The sequence below is a fragment of the Pituophis catenifer genome, unplaced genomic scaffold (assembly GCF_029215685.1).
Source record: "Pituophis catenifer annectens isolate HBS135680 unplaced genomic scaffold, rPitCat1.0.hap2 SCAF_1, whole genome shotgun sequence".
Classification (NCBI taxonomy): domain Eukaryota; kingdom Metazoa; phylum Chordata; class Lepidosauria; order Squamata; family Colubridae; genus Pituophis; species Pituophis catenifer.
Genome location: NW_027256881.1, coordinates 276,265,307 through 276,282,502, shown reverse-complemented (window position 1 = coordinate 276,282,502; position 17,196 = coordinate 276,265,307). Strand labels below are relative to the sequence as shown.

Below are 17,196 nucleotides of genomic sequence, written 5' to 3'. Positions count from 1 at the left end.
GTTTCTCATATTGGTGCCATTCTAATATGTCGGGCTGCAACTGCTTCCCTCCCAAGTCATTAGCTGAGGAAGCTGAAGATGATGGGGTTGTGGTCCACAACATCTGGAATGTGTCACTTTGGGGAAATCTGCTTTAACAGAAGAGTTGTGGTTGAAATTCAGCAAATCACAATCCTGAAAAGAGTTGGATTACAGCCCTCAAAAATCTGATATAGAAACAAGCTCTTATTTCCTTCCCATGCTCTAGGGCTGGAAAATTATATCCCTATTAGTGAATTGAATTCTTAGCCTAGTAACACAGAAAAGAGGTTGATATAAATACATATTTAACATATTGTGGGATGGTAGTTTAGGAGTATAAGAAGAGAGAAAAGGAATGTTGAGCATTCCACGCTGCTAAATTGCTAACACTGCAAACTCATTGGCCTCTGGATATATAACAGGGACCAGATCCTTTAGTACTAATTAGCTCTAGACAGAGAGAAATTGGTTACTAATAGTGAGAGACAGAAGGCTAAAATTTATAGAATGTTACCAAGCACAGGAGCAGTGGTGGGCTGTTCCTGGTTCGGACCGGTTTGGGCAAATTGGTAGTTGTGACTTGTGGGTGAGTCTGCCTACCTGCCCTGGCACTATACCATCCTACTTAGCCACATTTTTAAGCCGCGTGCATGCGTGCAAGCCATGCGCACAAGCAAAGCACATGCATGGAAGGCCGCGCACATGCGCAGAAGGTGCTCACTTGCATCAATCAAAAAATCAACATCAAGTTATTATAGTTCATTGACATCTACTTCCCTATATTTGTATTTGTCTAAAACATTTAAAAGCCAAGTCACCTTGAGCCAATAATAATAAATTTCATAGATCATTATTTGATTGTGCAAGTCAAATACGTTTTTTTCCTGTTCTGAGTGTCCTCCTATCTGTTTTATTTCAATGAACCTGAATATTTTGAAAAAGGGAGAAAAGCTTTCACTCATAATTTCCCCTGAGTGATGTCTTAATTATTAAAAGAGATATACAAACAATGAACTAAGAGAGTGATGTCGATAACTTTTATATATTGATTTAATAGATTAACAAAAGAGGCTTATTGAGAATCTCATAAGAAGGGACAAAAAAAGTGAAAAGAAATCAAGTTCTAAATATATTTTTTGAATGGACTAAAGATTAAGATTGTTAGAAGTAAAAGGAAAGAACATAAAGTTGGTTTATTTGACCCTGGCTTAAGTAGATACATTATTATCTCTGGTAACACTTAATGGACTTTGGCTGACACCAGGACTGAAATGTCAATGCTTTATGAATATATTTATAGATAACGGATAGGGATATGGGAAGAAGAGATCATATGCTGTATTTTAAGAGATGATGTTACTAAAATTGTTTATATTTGTGATGAAGGTGACAAGTCTCATCTATATTTATATATCTATATCTATATCATCTATAGATATATTCACAAACACACATATATTACTATTACTATTTTCTTTCTCTTTTTTCCTTTTTCTTTTCTGCACCTTCTATTCTTTCTTTTTATTCCGTCTTTTTTAGTTTATATTAGTTTTTATTGTTGTAATCATAATCTTTAATACAATTACTATTAAAATACTTTTTCCATATTTTGATCATTTTATATATTTTCATTATTCGTCGTTCATTGTTGCTAAAAAGCTCAAAATTTTCGTAGAGAGTCTATGCCTTGGGAAATACTGATTTTAGAATGCATTCTAATACATAGCTAAAAAATAAACATAAAATACTATCTCAAGATTAAATGTATTGGCTTTTTTTTCCTACTGGAGAGTCACTGGGTAGCTTGCAATGTGATATTCTGAGACTACATTTAAGATGAAATTTTAGAACATACCCATATATATTTCTAATATCAGGAAATGCATTATGAAGAACAGGAAGCATAGGATCTCTACCACCTGGAATTCTATATGCTGCCTATAGCAAATTGAGCAATGAAGTTGAATTTGACCTCTGTGAATTTGGACAGATTTAGTAGTTATGATATATTAGACTAAGGGAATGGATTGCAGCTAATGCCTTGGAAGTATCTAAGTATCAGAGTTTTGGCAGATTGTTGTGGCTTCAAGTAAGGAGAGACTGAATACCATCAAGGACTCTTTTGGAATGCACAGAATGCTCAGTAGCTGTTAATTGAAATTGACATGAAGGTGTTGCCTATTCAGTCACCAATGATTAAAAAGTCCAACTGAATAGTCCAACAAACCAGTTGGCTATGCATAATTTAGGTCTTAAAACTAGGATTTTTCCCTAAATTATCTTTAGAGGTCCTGATTGTGAATATAGTTTAAAAGCATGGCGCTATTACAGATTAACCTTTTATCCAGGAACATGATCTTGAGATGATATGTACAATTATGCTACATAGGGGTGGTTAAATACATTGTGAGTAGAATATCAAGAAGTGTTTTACCAATAAATATAGGAAAGAATAGGAAGGTGCCATCGCTCAGCGGTTAAAAACTGGAAAGCTGACAACCCAGGTTTGAGACCCAGCATCATGCAACGAGATGAGTTCAAGCTACTTACCCCAGCTCCTACCCACCTAGCAGTTTCAAAAGTGTGCAAATGCAAGTTAATAAATAAGTACCTCTTTGGTGGGAAAGTAACAGCATTCCATGCGCTTGTGGTGTATAGTCTTGCTGGCCACACAACCACAGAAATGTCTTCAGACAATGCTGGTCCCTCGGCCAAGAAATGTTGGACATGACTGGACAGGGGAATCCTGTACCTTTACCTTTATAGGAAAGAATGGTGCTTGGATGGGTATTAAAAACTAGAAAATGACAATACTAGGATTTCTGGAAGACAGGCGATAAGAACAATATCTGCTATCTGATAGAGAAGGTAAACAGACAGTTGTCAGTTTGAGATACTAGGAGTTATTCTGGGAGAAGTATCTACAAATCAGTTAATACAGGATCCTGCAGCTCAGTTTCTCTTGAAGTAATCTTGTAACTTTACCTTAAGTACTTTGCTTATTTTGCAGTTTCATGGGCCTTTGTTGCTGTATATATAAGGCGTGAAACCTATTATTTTCAGTATGAATTCTCTACAGTGTTTCCCTTAACAAAATAAATTTGATACTTAATACTTCACTCTAGAATAGATCGTCAAAGGCAAGATCTTTTCTCTTGCTCCTAAAATACAAGTAGGCAGGAAATAGATCACGTCTGAAAATTTGAAATATAAATAGCAATGGTTTTGGTTCTTAGTTGCTTGCCTACATAAGAACAAATAAGACACATTGTTGAAAACTTTCAGAATTTTTCAACAGGGAATCAGGAAAAAAATGATTTCAGTATTTGCAATATTTGCTTTCAAGGCACATTTCTGCATTTGTCTATTGTATTGTTCACGGCTTCTTGAGAATGAAAAGGAGACTTTTCAATGTCAGAATTTTCCGTGTAAGCCTCAATATTTTCAGATGAACAAAAGTGTGTGAAAGGCTCTAGCAAGCCATTAGGGAAGCAATTAATCTGTAGTCAGAATTAACTCAGGTCTTTTTTCTTTAGAATCACACATTCCAGTTAGATATCAATATATCAGAATAAGGTTTTATGAATGACCCAATAGCTAAATTTGGAAGAAGCTTAACTTTTCACAACATTTGGCTCCAAAGCACCAGAGGACAGGACAAGAAACAATGGATGGAAATTAATCAAGGAGAGAAACAACCTGGAATTAAGGAGAAACTACCTAACAGTGAGAACAAGTAATCAGTGGAACAGCTTGCCTTCAGAAGTTGTAGATACTTCATCAATGTAGGTTTTTAAGAAGAGACTAGACAGTCACTTGTCTGAAATGGTATAGGATCTCCTGCTTGAGCAGAGGGCAGGACTAGAAGGCCTCCAAGATCCCTTCCAGCTCTATTCTGATTAATCGATACTCACTTTGTCAAGGAATATCTCAGAAAGAGTTAAAACATTTAGCCCTCTTCCTCCGTATATATTTTAATCACAGGCCATTTCCCAGAGCTATTATTATGAAACACAGTATAGATGTTGTGTTCCAGCTATGTGTTTTGCTGCTCTGCAAAGTTTTCACTCCGCTTGTAGCCAAAGGACTCAATCTGAAATGAATTCTGCCACTTCTGCTAGATGGGCTCTGTAAGTGAGCGTTGTTTCTTCCACAATAGTATGTATGAATGCAAAGTGACTTTCTCAGTTTCTGCCTGAAGAATTCTCTATTTAAACAACGGGTCAACAAATCCCTCCATTAAAACAGGATTAACTGTACTTTCTTTCACTGAAGAATTGCCACTTGAGGATCGAATCAGTTTCTTAAGAGAGAAGTGGAGAAATAGTTGCTATTTGGCAGTTCTCCAAAGCAAGATTACACTGCTTTGTAATCAATGTTTCTTCACTGTAGGGGCAATTGATTAATCATGCAATTGGAGACTCTGGCAAGGGGAGGGAGAAAGTTAAAAAAAATGGGTCTTCCTATAAAACAATGCTTGGAATAAAGTAGGAGTGAGTAGAAGATTGGTCAGAGCAGATTTCTCAGTATTTGCATTGTATTGTAGGTGTTTCTGCCTCCTAATTATCTCATTGTAGAACCAACTCAGCAGCTTTGCTGAAAAAGAATACTTGTGGGAAAAACCAAGAATATACAGTATTTGTGTGTGAAAGGATTTGTGAGATTGGTTCTGGGGGTAAATCACACATTTCTGGGCTGAGTGTGTGTTTTTTTGCAGCGCCTTATTTTTAATGCTTTAACATTTGTCCCACCAATTTGAGCTCCTAGTTTAGCAGCCTGCTAAGGGGTTGGCAGTATTTGGGATTCCCTCTTTCTCTCTCATGCATGCTAGCAAGGCATCTAAGTCAGTGGTGAAATCCAAATTTTTTTTCCTATCGGTTCTGTTGGTGTTGGCGTGGTGTGGCTTGGTGGGCATGGCAGGGGAAGGATACTGCAAAATCTCCATTCCCACCCCACTCCAGGGGAAGGATATTTCAAAATCCCCATTCCCACCCCACTCTGGGGCCAGCCAGAGGTGGTATTTGCCGGTTCTCCGAACTACTCAAAATTTCCGCTACTGGTTCTCCAGAACCTGTCAGAACCTGCTGGATTTCACCCCTGATCTAAGTGCATCTTGAAAGCCTGAAGTTTTGTGCCTGCCGCTACTCTTAGAAAGGGAAATGATTCATAGCCATTCCTTATTGTCCTGCCTTTTGCCAATTTGCAAGTTTCTCAGCAAAGGAAGAGATCCCGCGGCTATTTCCGATTTAGAATCTGAAGCATCATTAAGAGCACCAGGACCGTTCTGATACAACGAGAAGAGTATATTTTATTCCCTAAATAACTGCTTTGCTTGCCCAGGAGTCAGGTGCCCTGACTTCCAAAGCATTTCCGGATCTCTAGGCTGACTGGGGTTGGAATGCAAGGTGGAGACAGAGTCATATTCAAAGGCATGAATCCTCTTCTGGATTTCTGAAACCCTTTGAATGGTGCAGAAACACATGTCCCATTTTTAGAGGTAGGGTTCACTTGAAAGGAATTTGGCTTTCCTCAAATCTGCTATCTTTTTTCTCCCTTCTTTTCTCTCATATTATGGCTAATATCATCATTAAATGCTATTTCATGCTATCTGCTACTACAGAGAGAAAATTATTATATTTTTGTGAGCCACTTTGAGATTATAAAAAAAACCAAACAGAAATGTAAGGAAATGACACACACTGAGCACTACTTGTTTATGAAATAGAAATAAAGTGACATTACACAATGAATTTGAAAATGGGACATTGTCATTTGTCTCACTGTTGTGTATTCTTTCGGTTTAGCTATTGTTATTAATAACTTTGTTTAATTGGCATTTTTGTTTCTGCCCCAAAGCTGTAAGGATAATCTAAAACATATTTATAAAATGTTTTGTTAGAGCACATATTATTACCATAGATTGCATACGTTGCTATGCAACATACCATAATTAAAGATGGAGATTTTTCTTGTGCACATTGACATGGTAAAGTTAACCAAATGATATACTGTATCATATTGAAATTCCTCATACTGTAAATTAAAAATAGCATTTGGATACATTACAATTTTTCTATATTTCTCATTTGTCCAATTTTAACTACAATTCATCCCTAGTCTCCATCTTTTGAGACTGTTTTGGAAGAAAAATTTGCAGTGCCAATGCACACACATTTCTATCTAACATGCATGTCTATCTATGCACATAATTTTGCCAACTATTCACATCTTTGCCACATATTTCCTGAAAAATGCATTTTTGCTTACTTTGAAGAATATACATATTTTTTCCACACTTTGTAATTCTTGTCAGAGAATTAACACCACAAATAGTCAAAAAATATATTTTTCATAGGATAATTCATTTTTAATTCATTCATCCATCTGAAAGTAGAAAATTAATTACGCTATTTATTCAGTACAGTGGATTCATTTCCTGATAATATGCACACACGTTATAGGCTCAGTTTGGCTGCGTTTAGTAGTTGTATTCAGTTAGCTGTAGAATAATAGATTGCTTGACATAAATTGGAAAATACTTTGCAAGGTGACCTTATATGAATGCTTTTTTGTATCCTTATCTTTCTAGACTCTTCTCTAAGATAATACTGATTATTTCTTTCCCGCAGGTGCAGCTAGCAGCAGCTCTGAATGTTCCTGTGGCCGCAACCATTTCACCTGTGCTGTTAGTGCTTTTGGCGAATGCACTTGCATCCCTGCCCAATGGCAGTGTGATGGCGACAACGACTGTGGGGACCATAGTGATGAAGATGGTTGTAGTAAGAAAATAATCCATAATTAGGAGGGAGGGATTGAAGCTGAAGAAGACTTCCATGTGTTTTTTATGCTTTTGCATTTGGTTCTTTTAAATAGGCATATGGCTTATTTTTCCTAAAGGGTCACTTTAAGACTCTATTATTAGAGTCCGGAAGACCAAATGCATGTTGCTAAATTATGAAATGCTGAAATCTGATCACTCTCCAACCACTGTCTTTGACCTTCTTGGAAACTAGTGGAGGCAGGGTTTTGTTACATTATCTTTTGTACTCCTTGGATATAGCAAAATAGAGTTTTGCATTTTGTGTTTATTTTATGACCTAAGAGGGACTCAACTTCCACTATCACATCATTATAAAAGAAGTGTAAGTGGTGATTTGACTTCTGGATTGTTACGCATTTTGAGATCACCACTCACTGATTGGCAGTTGCAGACAAAGTTTATAACTGGCGCTGATGATGATAGAGGAAAGTATAAGCTAATAATAAATTAGCTTAATAAGCTAATAATAAATTATAAGTAATTTTTTATGTTCCTTTTGTAAGCCGCCCTGAGTCCTTCGGAAGAAGGGCGGCATATAAATTACATAAATAAATAAATAAATAAATAGGGATCTTGGAGATTTTTAAATACACTCATTAGTTGAGAATGAGGAGTATTAGGAGAGGGGAGAAAGTGGACTGGAGACAAAAGAAGGATGCAGAGTGAAACATGGCCACAGGAGAGTCAGGAAGGATATAGTATTCAGCACTTCTTCTACTGTGATGCCTTCTGAAAGAAGCCAGTAGTGATGGCAGATCTTGGATGCTAATTTTTTTTTGCCATTTATGCAATTGTTTCTACAGTCATTTTTGTAGGATTATCGGGGTGAGGGGGGGAGAAAGAGAGAGAGAGAAAGAGAGAGGGGGGAGAGAGAATTGAATTCCTTCAAAAACTGAAACGGGAGTCAACTACTATATATACCTGTGAAGGTAGAACTTGTACCATATTAAACTGAAGAGGACCCCCTTTTCCACGCTTTCTCCAAATACATATTTTTATTTTGCAAAACAAAATGACACATAACCCAAATGCACTGACTAAATGTCATTGCTGAAATGGGAGTTACATTAGAGCTGTTAGAGGTGGCTAATATTAAAAATAATCAAATACTCTTTTATTTTATATTTACTTTGCAAATGCATGTGTGTTCTTTAAAGACAACACTTATAAAAAGTAGTGGGGAGGAGCATTATGTACGCCATCCTTAGCTGTACAATATAAAGTTTGAGTTTCAATCAAAGTTTCTCTTAAATTAGGCTCAGTTCCCTATACCTACCTAGGTACATCTATGTTGCTTCCTTACCAAAAATTACTTGCTATTGTTCTTTGTTAGGATTTAAAAAAAAAAACTTAGTCCAAAACACAGCCTTGAGATTTCCAGGTTTCTAAGTGGATTTTAGGAAAACACATAAATAAAGTCTCTTAGAAAGTCTCTTTCGGAGTAATTAGAGCTTCTGGATCTGACATCTACAAATAAATTAAAAGAATCTTCATTACAAAGAATGCAGAGAAAAATAAGATATCCCACTTTGCATATAGTTTTTAATACAATAGCAGTATATACTGTAGGGATAGAAATCCAAGTGAAAGTGAATCTCATAAGTTTATGTCACTGAAATATCTGATTTCCAAAACTTAATTATTTTTAAAAAATTACAGTATATTAGGACCCTGTCAGGGGTCAGTTTCTTTACATCTCTTAATTAAATAAAAAAGTAAGGTTCTACAAAATGAAAAGAAGACAAAATGCACAGGTACAATATATGTGGTACCTTGCTCAATAGTAGTAACTGTGAGAGGGAACTTGGAGTCCTAGTGCACAACCATTTAGATATGAGCCAGCAGTATGCAGCAGCTGCCAAAAAAGCCAACACAGTTCTGGGCTGCATAAACAGAGGGATAGAATCAAGATCACGTGAAGTGTTAATACCACTTTATAATGCCTTGGTAAGACCACACTTGAAATATTCCATTCAGTTTTGGTCGCCACGATTTTAAAAAGATGTTGAGACTCTAGAAAGAGTGCAGAGAAGAGCAACAAAGATGATTAGGAGACTGGAGGCTAAAACATATGAAGAATGCTTACAGGAACTGGGTATGTCTATTTTAATGAAAAGAAGGACTAAGGGAGACATGATAGCAGTGTTCCAATATCTCAGGGGCTGCCACAAAGAAGAGGGGGTCAAGCTATTCTCCAAAGCACCTGAGGGTAGAACAAGAAGCAATGGGTGGAAACTAATGAAGGAGAGAAGCAACCTAGAACTAAGGAGAAATTTCCTGACAGTTAGAACAATTAATCAGTGGAACAACTTGCCTCCAGAAGTTGTGAATGCTCCAACACTGGAAATTTTTAAGAAGATGTTGGATAACCATTTGTCTGAAGTGGTGTAGGGTTTCCTGCCTGGGCAGGGGGTTGGACTAGAAGACCTCCAAGGTCCCTTCCAACTCTGTTATTCTATTATAATTATGCAACATCCCTTTGTGAAATATAAGTAGTCCCCAATTTAGGACTATAATTGAGCCCAACATTACTGATGCTAAGCAAAACATTTGTTAAGTGAATTTTCCCCATTTTATGACCTTTCTTGCCATAGTTGTTAAGTGAATCACTGCAGTTGTTGAGTTAATAACACAGTTGTTAAGTGAAGCTGGTTTCCCCATTGATTTTGTTTATAAGAAGGTCGCAAAAGCAGATCACGTGACTCTGGGACACTGCAACCTTCATAAATATGAGTCAGTTGCCAAGCGTCTGAATTTTGATCACATGACCATAGGGATGCTGCAATGGTCGTAAGTATGAAAAATGGTCATAAGTCACTTTTTTCAGGGCCGTTGTAACTTTGAACAGTCACTAAATGAACTGTTGTAAGTCGAGGACCACCTGTACTGCTGTTGAGTATCCTTCCCTTCCCATCCCTTCCCTTTCCTTATCAGTAGTTTGTAAACCTGATGTAAATGAAGAGAGTTGTAAACCTCAGGTGTTTTGTATGTTTTTAGTGATCTTTTCTTTGGCCTAATTATTTTTAATAACTGAGGGGGTCTGTGTGTGCAGTGCTTCGTATTTGATTTCAAAGGAATGTCAAGGGCAGCGGTTGGAGACAGAAGAATAATGCAGTGTTTGTACCCACATGTTTTCTGAAGCTCCATCTTGGAATCAAATACGAACTATCGCAGAGCCCCAGTAACTAAAAGAGGATATTTTATATTTAGAAGCAATTTTTGTTGTCCCAAAAGTGCTTTTTTTCAAGAGGAAACTGGACTTTCTGGTTTTTCTTTGAAGACATTTCGCTTCTCATCCAAGAAGCTTCTTAGATGAGAAACAAAACGTCTTCAAAGAAAAACCAGAAAGTCCAGTTTCCTCTTGAAAAAAAGCACTTTTGGGACAACCATGTCCTGAATGACTGAGAATCTCCATAGACAGTGATCCTTTTTTAAAAAATTGAAATAATTGTATATAATGTTTGGGAGAATTGAACATGTCTTGTTCATAGATAAGAAATAAGGACAGTTCATTTATTTATTTATTTATTTATTGGTTCGATTTATATGCTGCCCTTCTCCGGAGACTCAGGGCGGCTTACAATGCATTAAGCAATAGCCTTCATACTTTTGTATATACCTGCTTAGTAGGGCTTTCGGCCCCCCCTAAGTGGTGTTCTTTTTTATACAAAGTCAGCTAATTGCCCCCACAATCCGGGTCCTCATTTTACCTACCTCGAAAGGATGGAAGGCTGAGTCAACCTTGAGCTTGGTGAAATTTGAACTTGCAGTAATTGAAGGCAGCTGGTGCTACTTAACAGCACTTTAGTCTGCTGCACCACCAAGGCTCTTGAAATAGTAGGGCTGTAATGCCACCTGTTTCAGTGATTTTATTCATCTATATTGCTTTATGCTATGACTTGTTTGCCCCTCTTTTGTTTACTAGACACAATTGGCTAGGTTCACACAAGCTAGAAATTGGTAGATTGTGAATTCTACATGCTCTCCAGAACTCCCATATGTAACTTCCAAAGGAAGCCCTACAGAATGGGCTTAGCCTTAGCTGAACACTTTAACTTTTTAAAAGTGTATTGGAGGAGGGACTTGTCGGAATTTAAGGAGCAAAATTATGGTCATTAGCAGTACTTTCGGAGCATTGGGATATTTATTTCACTCCTGTACATGGCCACACACAAATTTAAGCTGATTTTTCCAGGGATTTTTTTGGGGTGCAGGGATTAAGGGAAAAAATGGGTTTAGCTTTAAAGGGTTTCTGTTTTGGTTCCTTTAAAGCCCTGAATGTACCCCTCTCCAAAAAAATATCCAGCTTTTCCCACTAGGCTCATATACTTAATTAGTTTAAAGATTTATATGGTTGCCCATCTTATACAACTCTGAGTGGCTCACAACAATGTAACACAATAAAACAAAAGCACTGTGCCTTCAGCATCTGCTTGGGATGCCCCTCCATAAGCACCAGTTGCTTAAAATTGGGAAATTTAGACTGGCAGTTTTCAGATCTCCAGCGAAGCTCCGTGCAAACAGAGGAGACAAGCAGACAAGCTTTGCAGAACAGACAATGCTTGAAATAGAAAAGGATACAGAACAGCTTGAGGGGAAATCTCATGCTCAGATCAGATTACAGCAATTATACATGGGCAAAACAGAATTCTCTTTCCCAGAAGGGATACAAAGCAAAAAAAAAAGAAAAAGAAACTGAAAGAAGAAATTAAAGTCAAGCAGGTTCCTTGTATCTTCACAATATACCTCTGCATTTTGCCGACACTTCTCACTCCTGGATCAGCTTGAGTTTCTCTTGAGATGTTTTCTTCCGCTGCTCTGGTTCAAATTATAGATCAAATTACTGACTGCTTTTTAAGACCGGGGATGTGGGTGAGTGAGGGTCAGTAAAGAAACAAGCCCACTCTTCTGTGTTAAAGATGTTAGGGGGAAACAGCACTTTGAACTTAGAGGAGCAAAAGATACACACGAGTACATAATACATGAGCAATACACAAGCACATAATAGATACAAACTTAAAGTGAACCACTCCAAACTCAATTGCAGAAAATATGACTTCAGCAACAGAGTGACCAATGCCTGGAATACACTACCTGACTGTGGTTTCATCCCAAAACCCCCAAAATTTTAACCTAAGACTGTCTATTGTTGACCTCACCCCATTCCTAATGGGCGTGCATAAGAGCACCAGCGTGCCTACCATCCCTATCCTAATGTTTCCTCTATTTGTATCTATTTTATGTATTCAATTCATGCGTATATATATTATCTAATACGTACTTGACAAATAAATAAAATAAATAATAAAAATAAAAAGAGGGTAAAGGATTACATTGGAAAGAATATGCATAATTATGTATTCTAACAGCTAACTTGATGGAAGGACCATGTAGAAGTAAATGAGTGAGGAGGTTCCCAGGCATGAAGAAAGGAAGTATATTACTGGAGATGGAGTTATAGATTTGATGGGATCTCTTAATTTTCATCTTTGGCAGCTCCAAGCAGTTGCCTGCTGTGGTCTTAGTAGAGTCTCTTTAAATGTTGCTATATAAGATCCACCAGCCTGTGCTTTCTTTAATGAACCTTGCATTCTGTTTCTTTTGGTGATTTTAAAAAAAACACCATATGTAGCTCTTTCCTGATCTCAGCCACAATCAAGCACCTCATTTGTGCTTGATTGTGGTTAGATCCTCTTGCCAGTTTCCTTAAGAAATGCCACTTCCCACTAGAGCAGGAGTGTCAAACTCATATTGTCACGGTGGGGTCACATGATGTATTGCAAGTTTCCCCCCTTCGATAAACTGGGTGTGGGTGTGGCCAGCGCATGACGCATCTGGCCCACGGGCCGTGAATTTGACAACTAGAGGGAAACTGCTCTGTATTGGTCTGTCTGCTTTTCTGCAGGTAGTGGGAGATAGAGTCCTTGATTGAGGTGGCATCCACCCTTGGTTTAGAAATTAAGATTCATCATTGCTACACAATAGAATAATGATAGTGACAGCTCCTTGCATAAACTCTTCAAAGGTGGAAATGATAGCATGACAAAGAACAATTAATTAGATGCATTCATAGGTGAACCAGGAAACAAGAGGTATGTACCGGTATATAAAAGTAGGAGGTAGGAAATATTGGTATACTTGGCAGCCTTTATATGTGAGGACTTTTTCAGAAACCAATCCTCAAAATATCTGGAGTGTCAGTGAATTAGCTTCAAACCCCTTTTAATAAGTGGAGATTTTGTAAATACGATATTGGGGTTTCCCCAACAGAAGAAGACAAGAACCATAGTAAACATGTAACAAGCTCAGTCTTGCATGATGGGTGTTGCAAGTAATTCTTTGATGGAATTTCAAGCATCAGTGTTTGCCTAAATTATGAGGAAACCTTGCCTACTAGACAGACAAGACCTTCCAGAAACTCGAATTAGCACTAGATAGTTTATTAAAAGCAGTTTCTTGCTGATTGAAGGCATTCATTATATTCATGCCCCAATATAAATGGAAATTCAGTGTCCAGGATAGTACTTAGCAACACTTTCAAGTTAGAGAATAAAAATGTTGGAATGAACAACTAACAGTATATAAAGATTATCTGAGAACAAGTCCCATTGAATAAGAATTTTTAGTATAAGGTTTTTATTTATTTTATTTTATTTATTAGATGTTGCTTTTGATTGTTGAATGCCCTGATCAGTTCCCTGGTTTCCTTACTCTTTGTCTTGAATTTAGCATTTATTTTCTCCTGGCATCTTTCTCTGACAGACTTACTTCCTTGAAGTCTTGTTCTCATTTCTTTAACTTCTTTGCTTCAGAGTATCGGATTTCCTAGATTTCACCTCATTTCTTGAAGGAGAGTTATATTTATCACTAAAGTGAGAAAACATGTTCACTTGTTTGTAGTGGATATTTCAGTAGATAGCAAATGTAGCCTTTGCTCTCTGTGCTTGACTTCCCAATGAACTGCTTTGATTACTTTACAGACACTATTATTGCATTTCTAGCAGTCTTTCTGAGACCTATCAGTGCAGACAGGTTTTGGCAATCTCACACCGGAACCATCCTGCACCTCAGTTGCTTGTTTGTCTCCTAAGTCTCTCACCTTTTGAGAGCAAAAGAAAATTGAATTGTCTTCTGCTGTCAAGAAATACGCCTCCTTATTTTTCATATTTCTCCTAAATCTCCTTTTTTTTCTCATCTTTAATAATTCAAAAGTGGTATGTTTATTTATAAAGAATCACTACACGTGTCCCACTTATGTGGTATTAGACTTCATACGTGCATTTTTTGCTTTTCATTTATATTTTCTATTCTGACACGGGTAGTAATGTACACAGGACTTTCTTCGAATTCCCACTTAAAGCCTTCTCTCATCTAGGAATGCTGTATCAAGGCTGCTAAAATATGGATGGCCACTAGATGACTACACAGAGACAGAGATAACTTAAATTTTTTGATCCTATCAAGTGGTCATCCAATTTCTTGCAAGCCAGGTAAGTTGTGCCAACTTCCTCTCTTCCCTAACCCCCTCCCCCACCCCCGGGAGATTTCTGATTAAATGAGTGCTTTAATCAGAGTAGTGGTGGCACAGTGATTAGAATGCAGTACTTCAGGCTACTTCTGCTGCCTGCTGGCTGCCTGCAGTTCAGCAATTCGATTCTCACCGGCTCAAGGTTGACTCAGCCTTCCATCCTTCTCAGCTTGGTAACATGAGAACCCAGACTGTTTGGGGAAATATGCTGACTCTGTAAACCGCTTAGGTCTGTAAAGCACTATGAAGCGGTATATAAGTCTAAGTACTATTGCTATTAAAATAGGGATGTAATTTGGTTAGTTTGGAAAAGATTTTACATATTGAGAGAGCCTTATGTAGTCCTTCAAATCAGCAGGGAGATGGTGCAGAGGAAATTAATGAGACTGAAGCTTGCTCTTTGACTTTCATCCATATAGGGCCAAACAGCTGAATCTTCCCAGAATCATGTGCATATTGTGTACATGGGTACGGTGTTTAATTTTCAGTGTTGGTCAGCAGGTTTATAAATTTGGTGAAGCTTTCTTGAGGGACCAGAAATATTAGGAGAAGGACGGGTGTTCCAAAAGACTGCGACATTTGCAAAGGCTGTAAGAGACCCTTGATCTTAGCGAAGAAGTCTTGGACGCCTGTTTTTCCTGAATAATGGCTATTTAGGCACATGGCCAAGTTTCCTAGTGCTATGATAAAATTTCTGAACATAGCTGGGTTGAGACATGTTCTCCATTAACTAAGAAGGTCACTATGTGGTCAGCAAACACATGAAACAAATATTTACTTGACTGTTGACTGAATTGTGTCCTTCCCAGTGTGTATTCTCAAACTCTGCTTATCAGGAAGATAATTCTGTATGGGGATCTTGATATAAAATATGGATGTTCTTCCCTATTGTTTAGACCACTCTTGCTGCCATTCACTTTCCAAATGTGTTAATGGCTGGGAATGGATGGGAAATATAATCTAACACATTTGGACTTGTCAACAGAGGTGGGGGAGGAAGAGCAATATTTTCACACCCATCATCTTTGTTTCAAGATTCGTTTGTCTAAGGTATTTGCAAAAGATAAGTGTGATTTTGATGACAGTCTAGGGGGTGAAGGAAATTGGTGTGAAATTTGCTTTTACTTCTAGACCTTTGTGTGTGTGTGTGTGTGTGTGTGTGTGTGTGTGTGTGTGTATACGTGTGTCATTTTTTTTCTGACATATTTTCCTCCCTTCATTTTTTTAATAATCATAACAGATTATTATTAAGGAAAAAATAATCTCTTCAGACTTTCCTAATTAAAGGACTAGTACCCTAATTAAAGGCATTGTTTTGCATGATTAATAATGAAAGTTGATGTACGATATATTAGCTGGGTTGCTAAATAGCTTAGCGTACTTCATTTCTAAAGAAGAAATGTGTCGAACTTGAATTTGGCTTTTTTGTGACTCAAGAAAGTAACAGTTGATATATGTGCATGTCTTTATTGAGCTTTTTAAAATGCTTCAGATTTGGTTGCTTGGCTGTCTCCGAGCTGGGGAAGAAAAATAGACACAAATGAATTATATCTACAGTTTTTTCCAGGGCTCAAGTTGTCAGGGTAGCTGGTACGAATGAATGCAATTTCTTCTCCAATGAGAGTTTGGAAGTCAGTCTTAGGTTTGTGGAATCCTCATCATCATATAAAGATTATATTACCTAAATTGCAGATGTAAATTTAATTTCTGGCAGCAGCAGGGGGCATGCATTCATTACTGCATTACCCCAGGATTGACCATTCATTTCTCTCTATGGAGGGACAGCAAAGGAAAGTGTTGTGGCTCCGTTGCCTGAGCCTGGGCTATCGACAGATGCAGACTCTGAGAGTGAGGGAGTCTGCAAGATCTCCCTTTCCAGGACCCTCCTCTCTGGCAATGCCTCCGGAGGACACCGAAGGCCAAACGATAGGCTCAGAGCCAAGCACGTCCCCGCAGCCACAGGTGGATAGCGACGAAGAAGATAAGTGCTGGCTGGACCCTCGGCAGAGGCGCAGGGAGAAGCGTGCGCAGCAGAGGGGAAGGCATGCCAGAGATTAGCTGAGTCACTGGACCACACCCCACAGGGTATAAATGTGGGTGTGGTGGCCGGTTCAGTTTGTGACGAGCAAAAACTGGAAATAATCCATGATCTCTGCGTTACTGGACTTTGCCTGCTTTATCGGACTGCATTTGGATTAATCCTTGTATTGTTGAAACTCTGCCTGCTTTATCAGAATGCTTGCAGTCTAATCTTTGTTTTGTGTGAGTAAAGTCTGAATTGGCAGCTAGCCACTGGATTGCTGCCAGCTTTATCTTCAAAGAGTTTTGTTGTGTGGCTTATTAACTCTGGGCCGTCTGTGGGTGTGTGGGTGTAGTACAGGGACAGAACAGAAAGAATATAAAAGCATTTAAGATTTCTTACTGGGGAACATAATATTCAAAAAACCTGTGATCCAAATTATCCAATTGGGCAAATGTTGATCTTGAACTGCATCCACCTTCCCACACCTAGGATCTCTTTGGAGTGTTGGACTACATTTTCCATTAATCCAAACCAGCATGGTCAGCTATCAGAGAATATGGTGAAAATATCTTACCCAATCCTGATTGAGGAAGACTAGGATACACAGTGATAGCTTTTCAATAATCATCAAATTCAGACTATGTTAGTATCAAAAGTTAAGAGATGGAATGGCGCAAAAAAATATTTTATTTTACTCATCCCACCCACAGATTTGCGGCAGGTAATTAGAGGAAAGAGTGCTATGTTTCATAAAGCTCCAGGTAGAATGGGAGAATATAAATATATTGAAATGGTAACAATTCA

General features: G+C 37.9%; 1 protein-coding gene across 1 annotated transcript in view; it reads left to right on the top strand.

Annotated features, from left to right (window-relative positions):
• Positions 1–17,196, top strand: part of LRP4 (LDL receptor related protein 4) — a 108,382-nt gene that overhangs the window by 40,908 nt on the left and 50,278 nt on the right. The window contains exon 2 of the mRNA XM_070935642.1: positions 6,651–6,800. Coding sequence (XP_070791743.1) covers positions 6,651–6,800 — 150 coding nt within the window. The remainder of the gene's footprint in view (positions 1–6,650; positions 6,801–17,196) is intronic.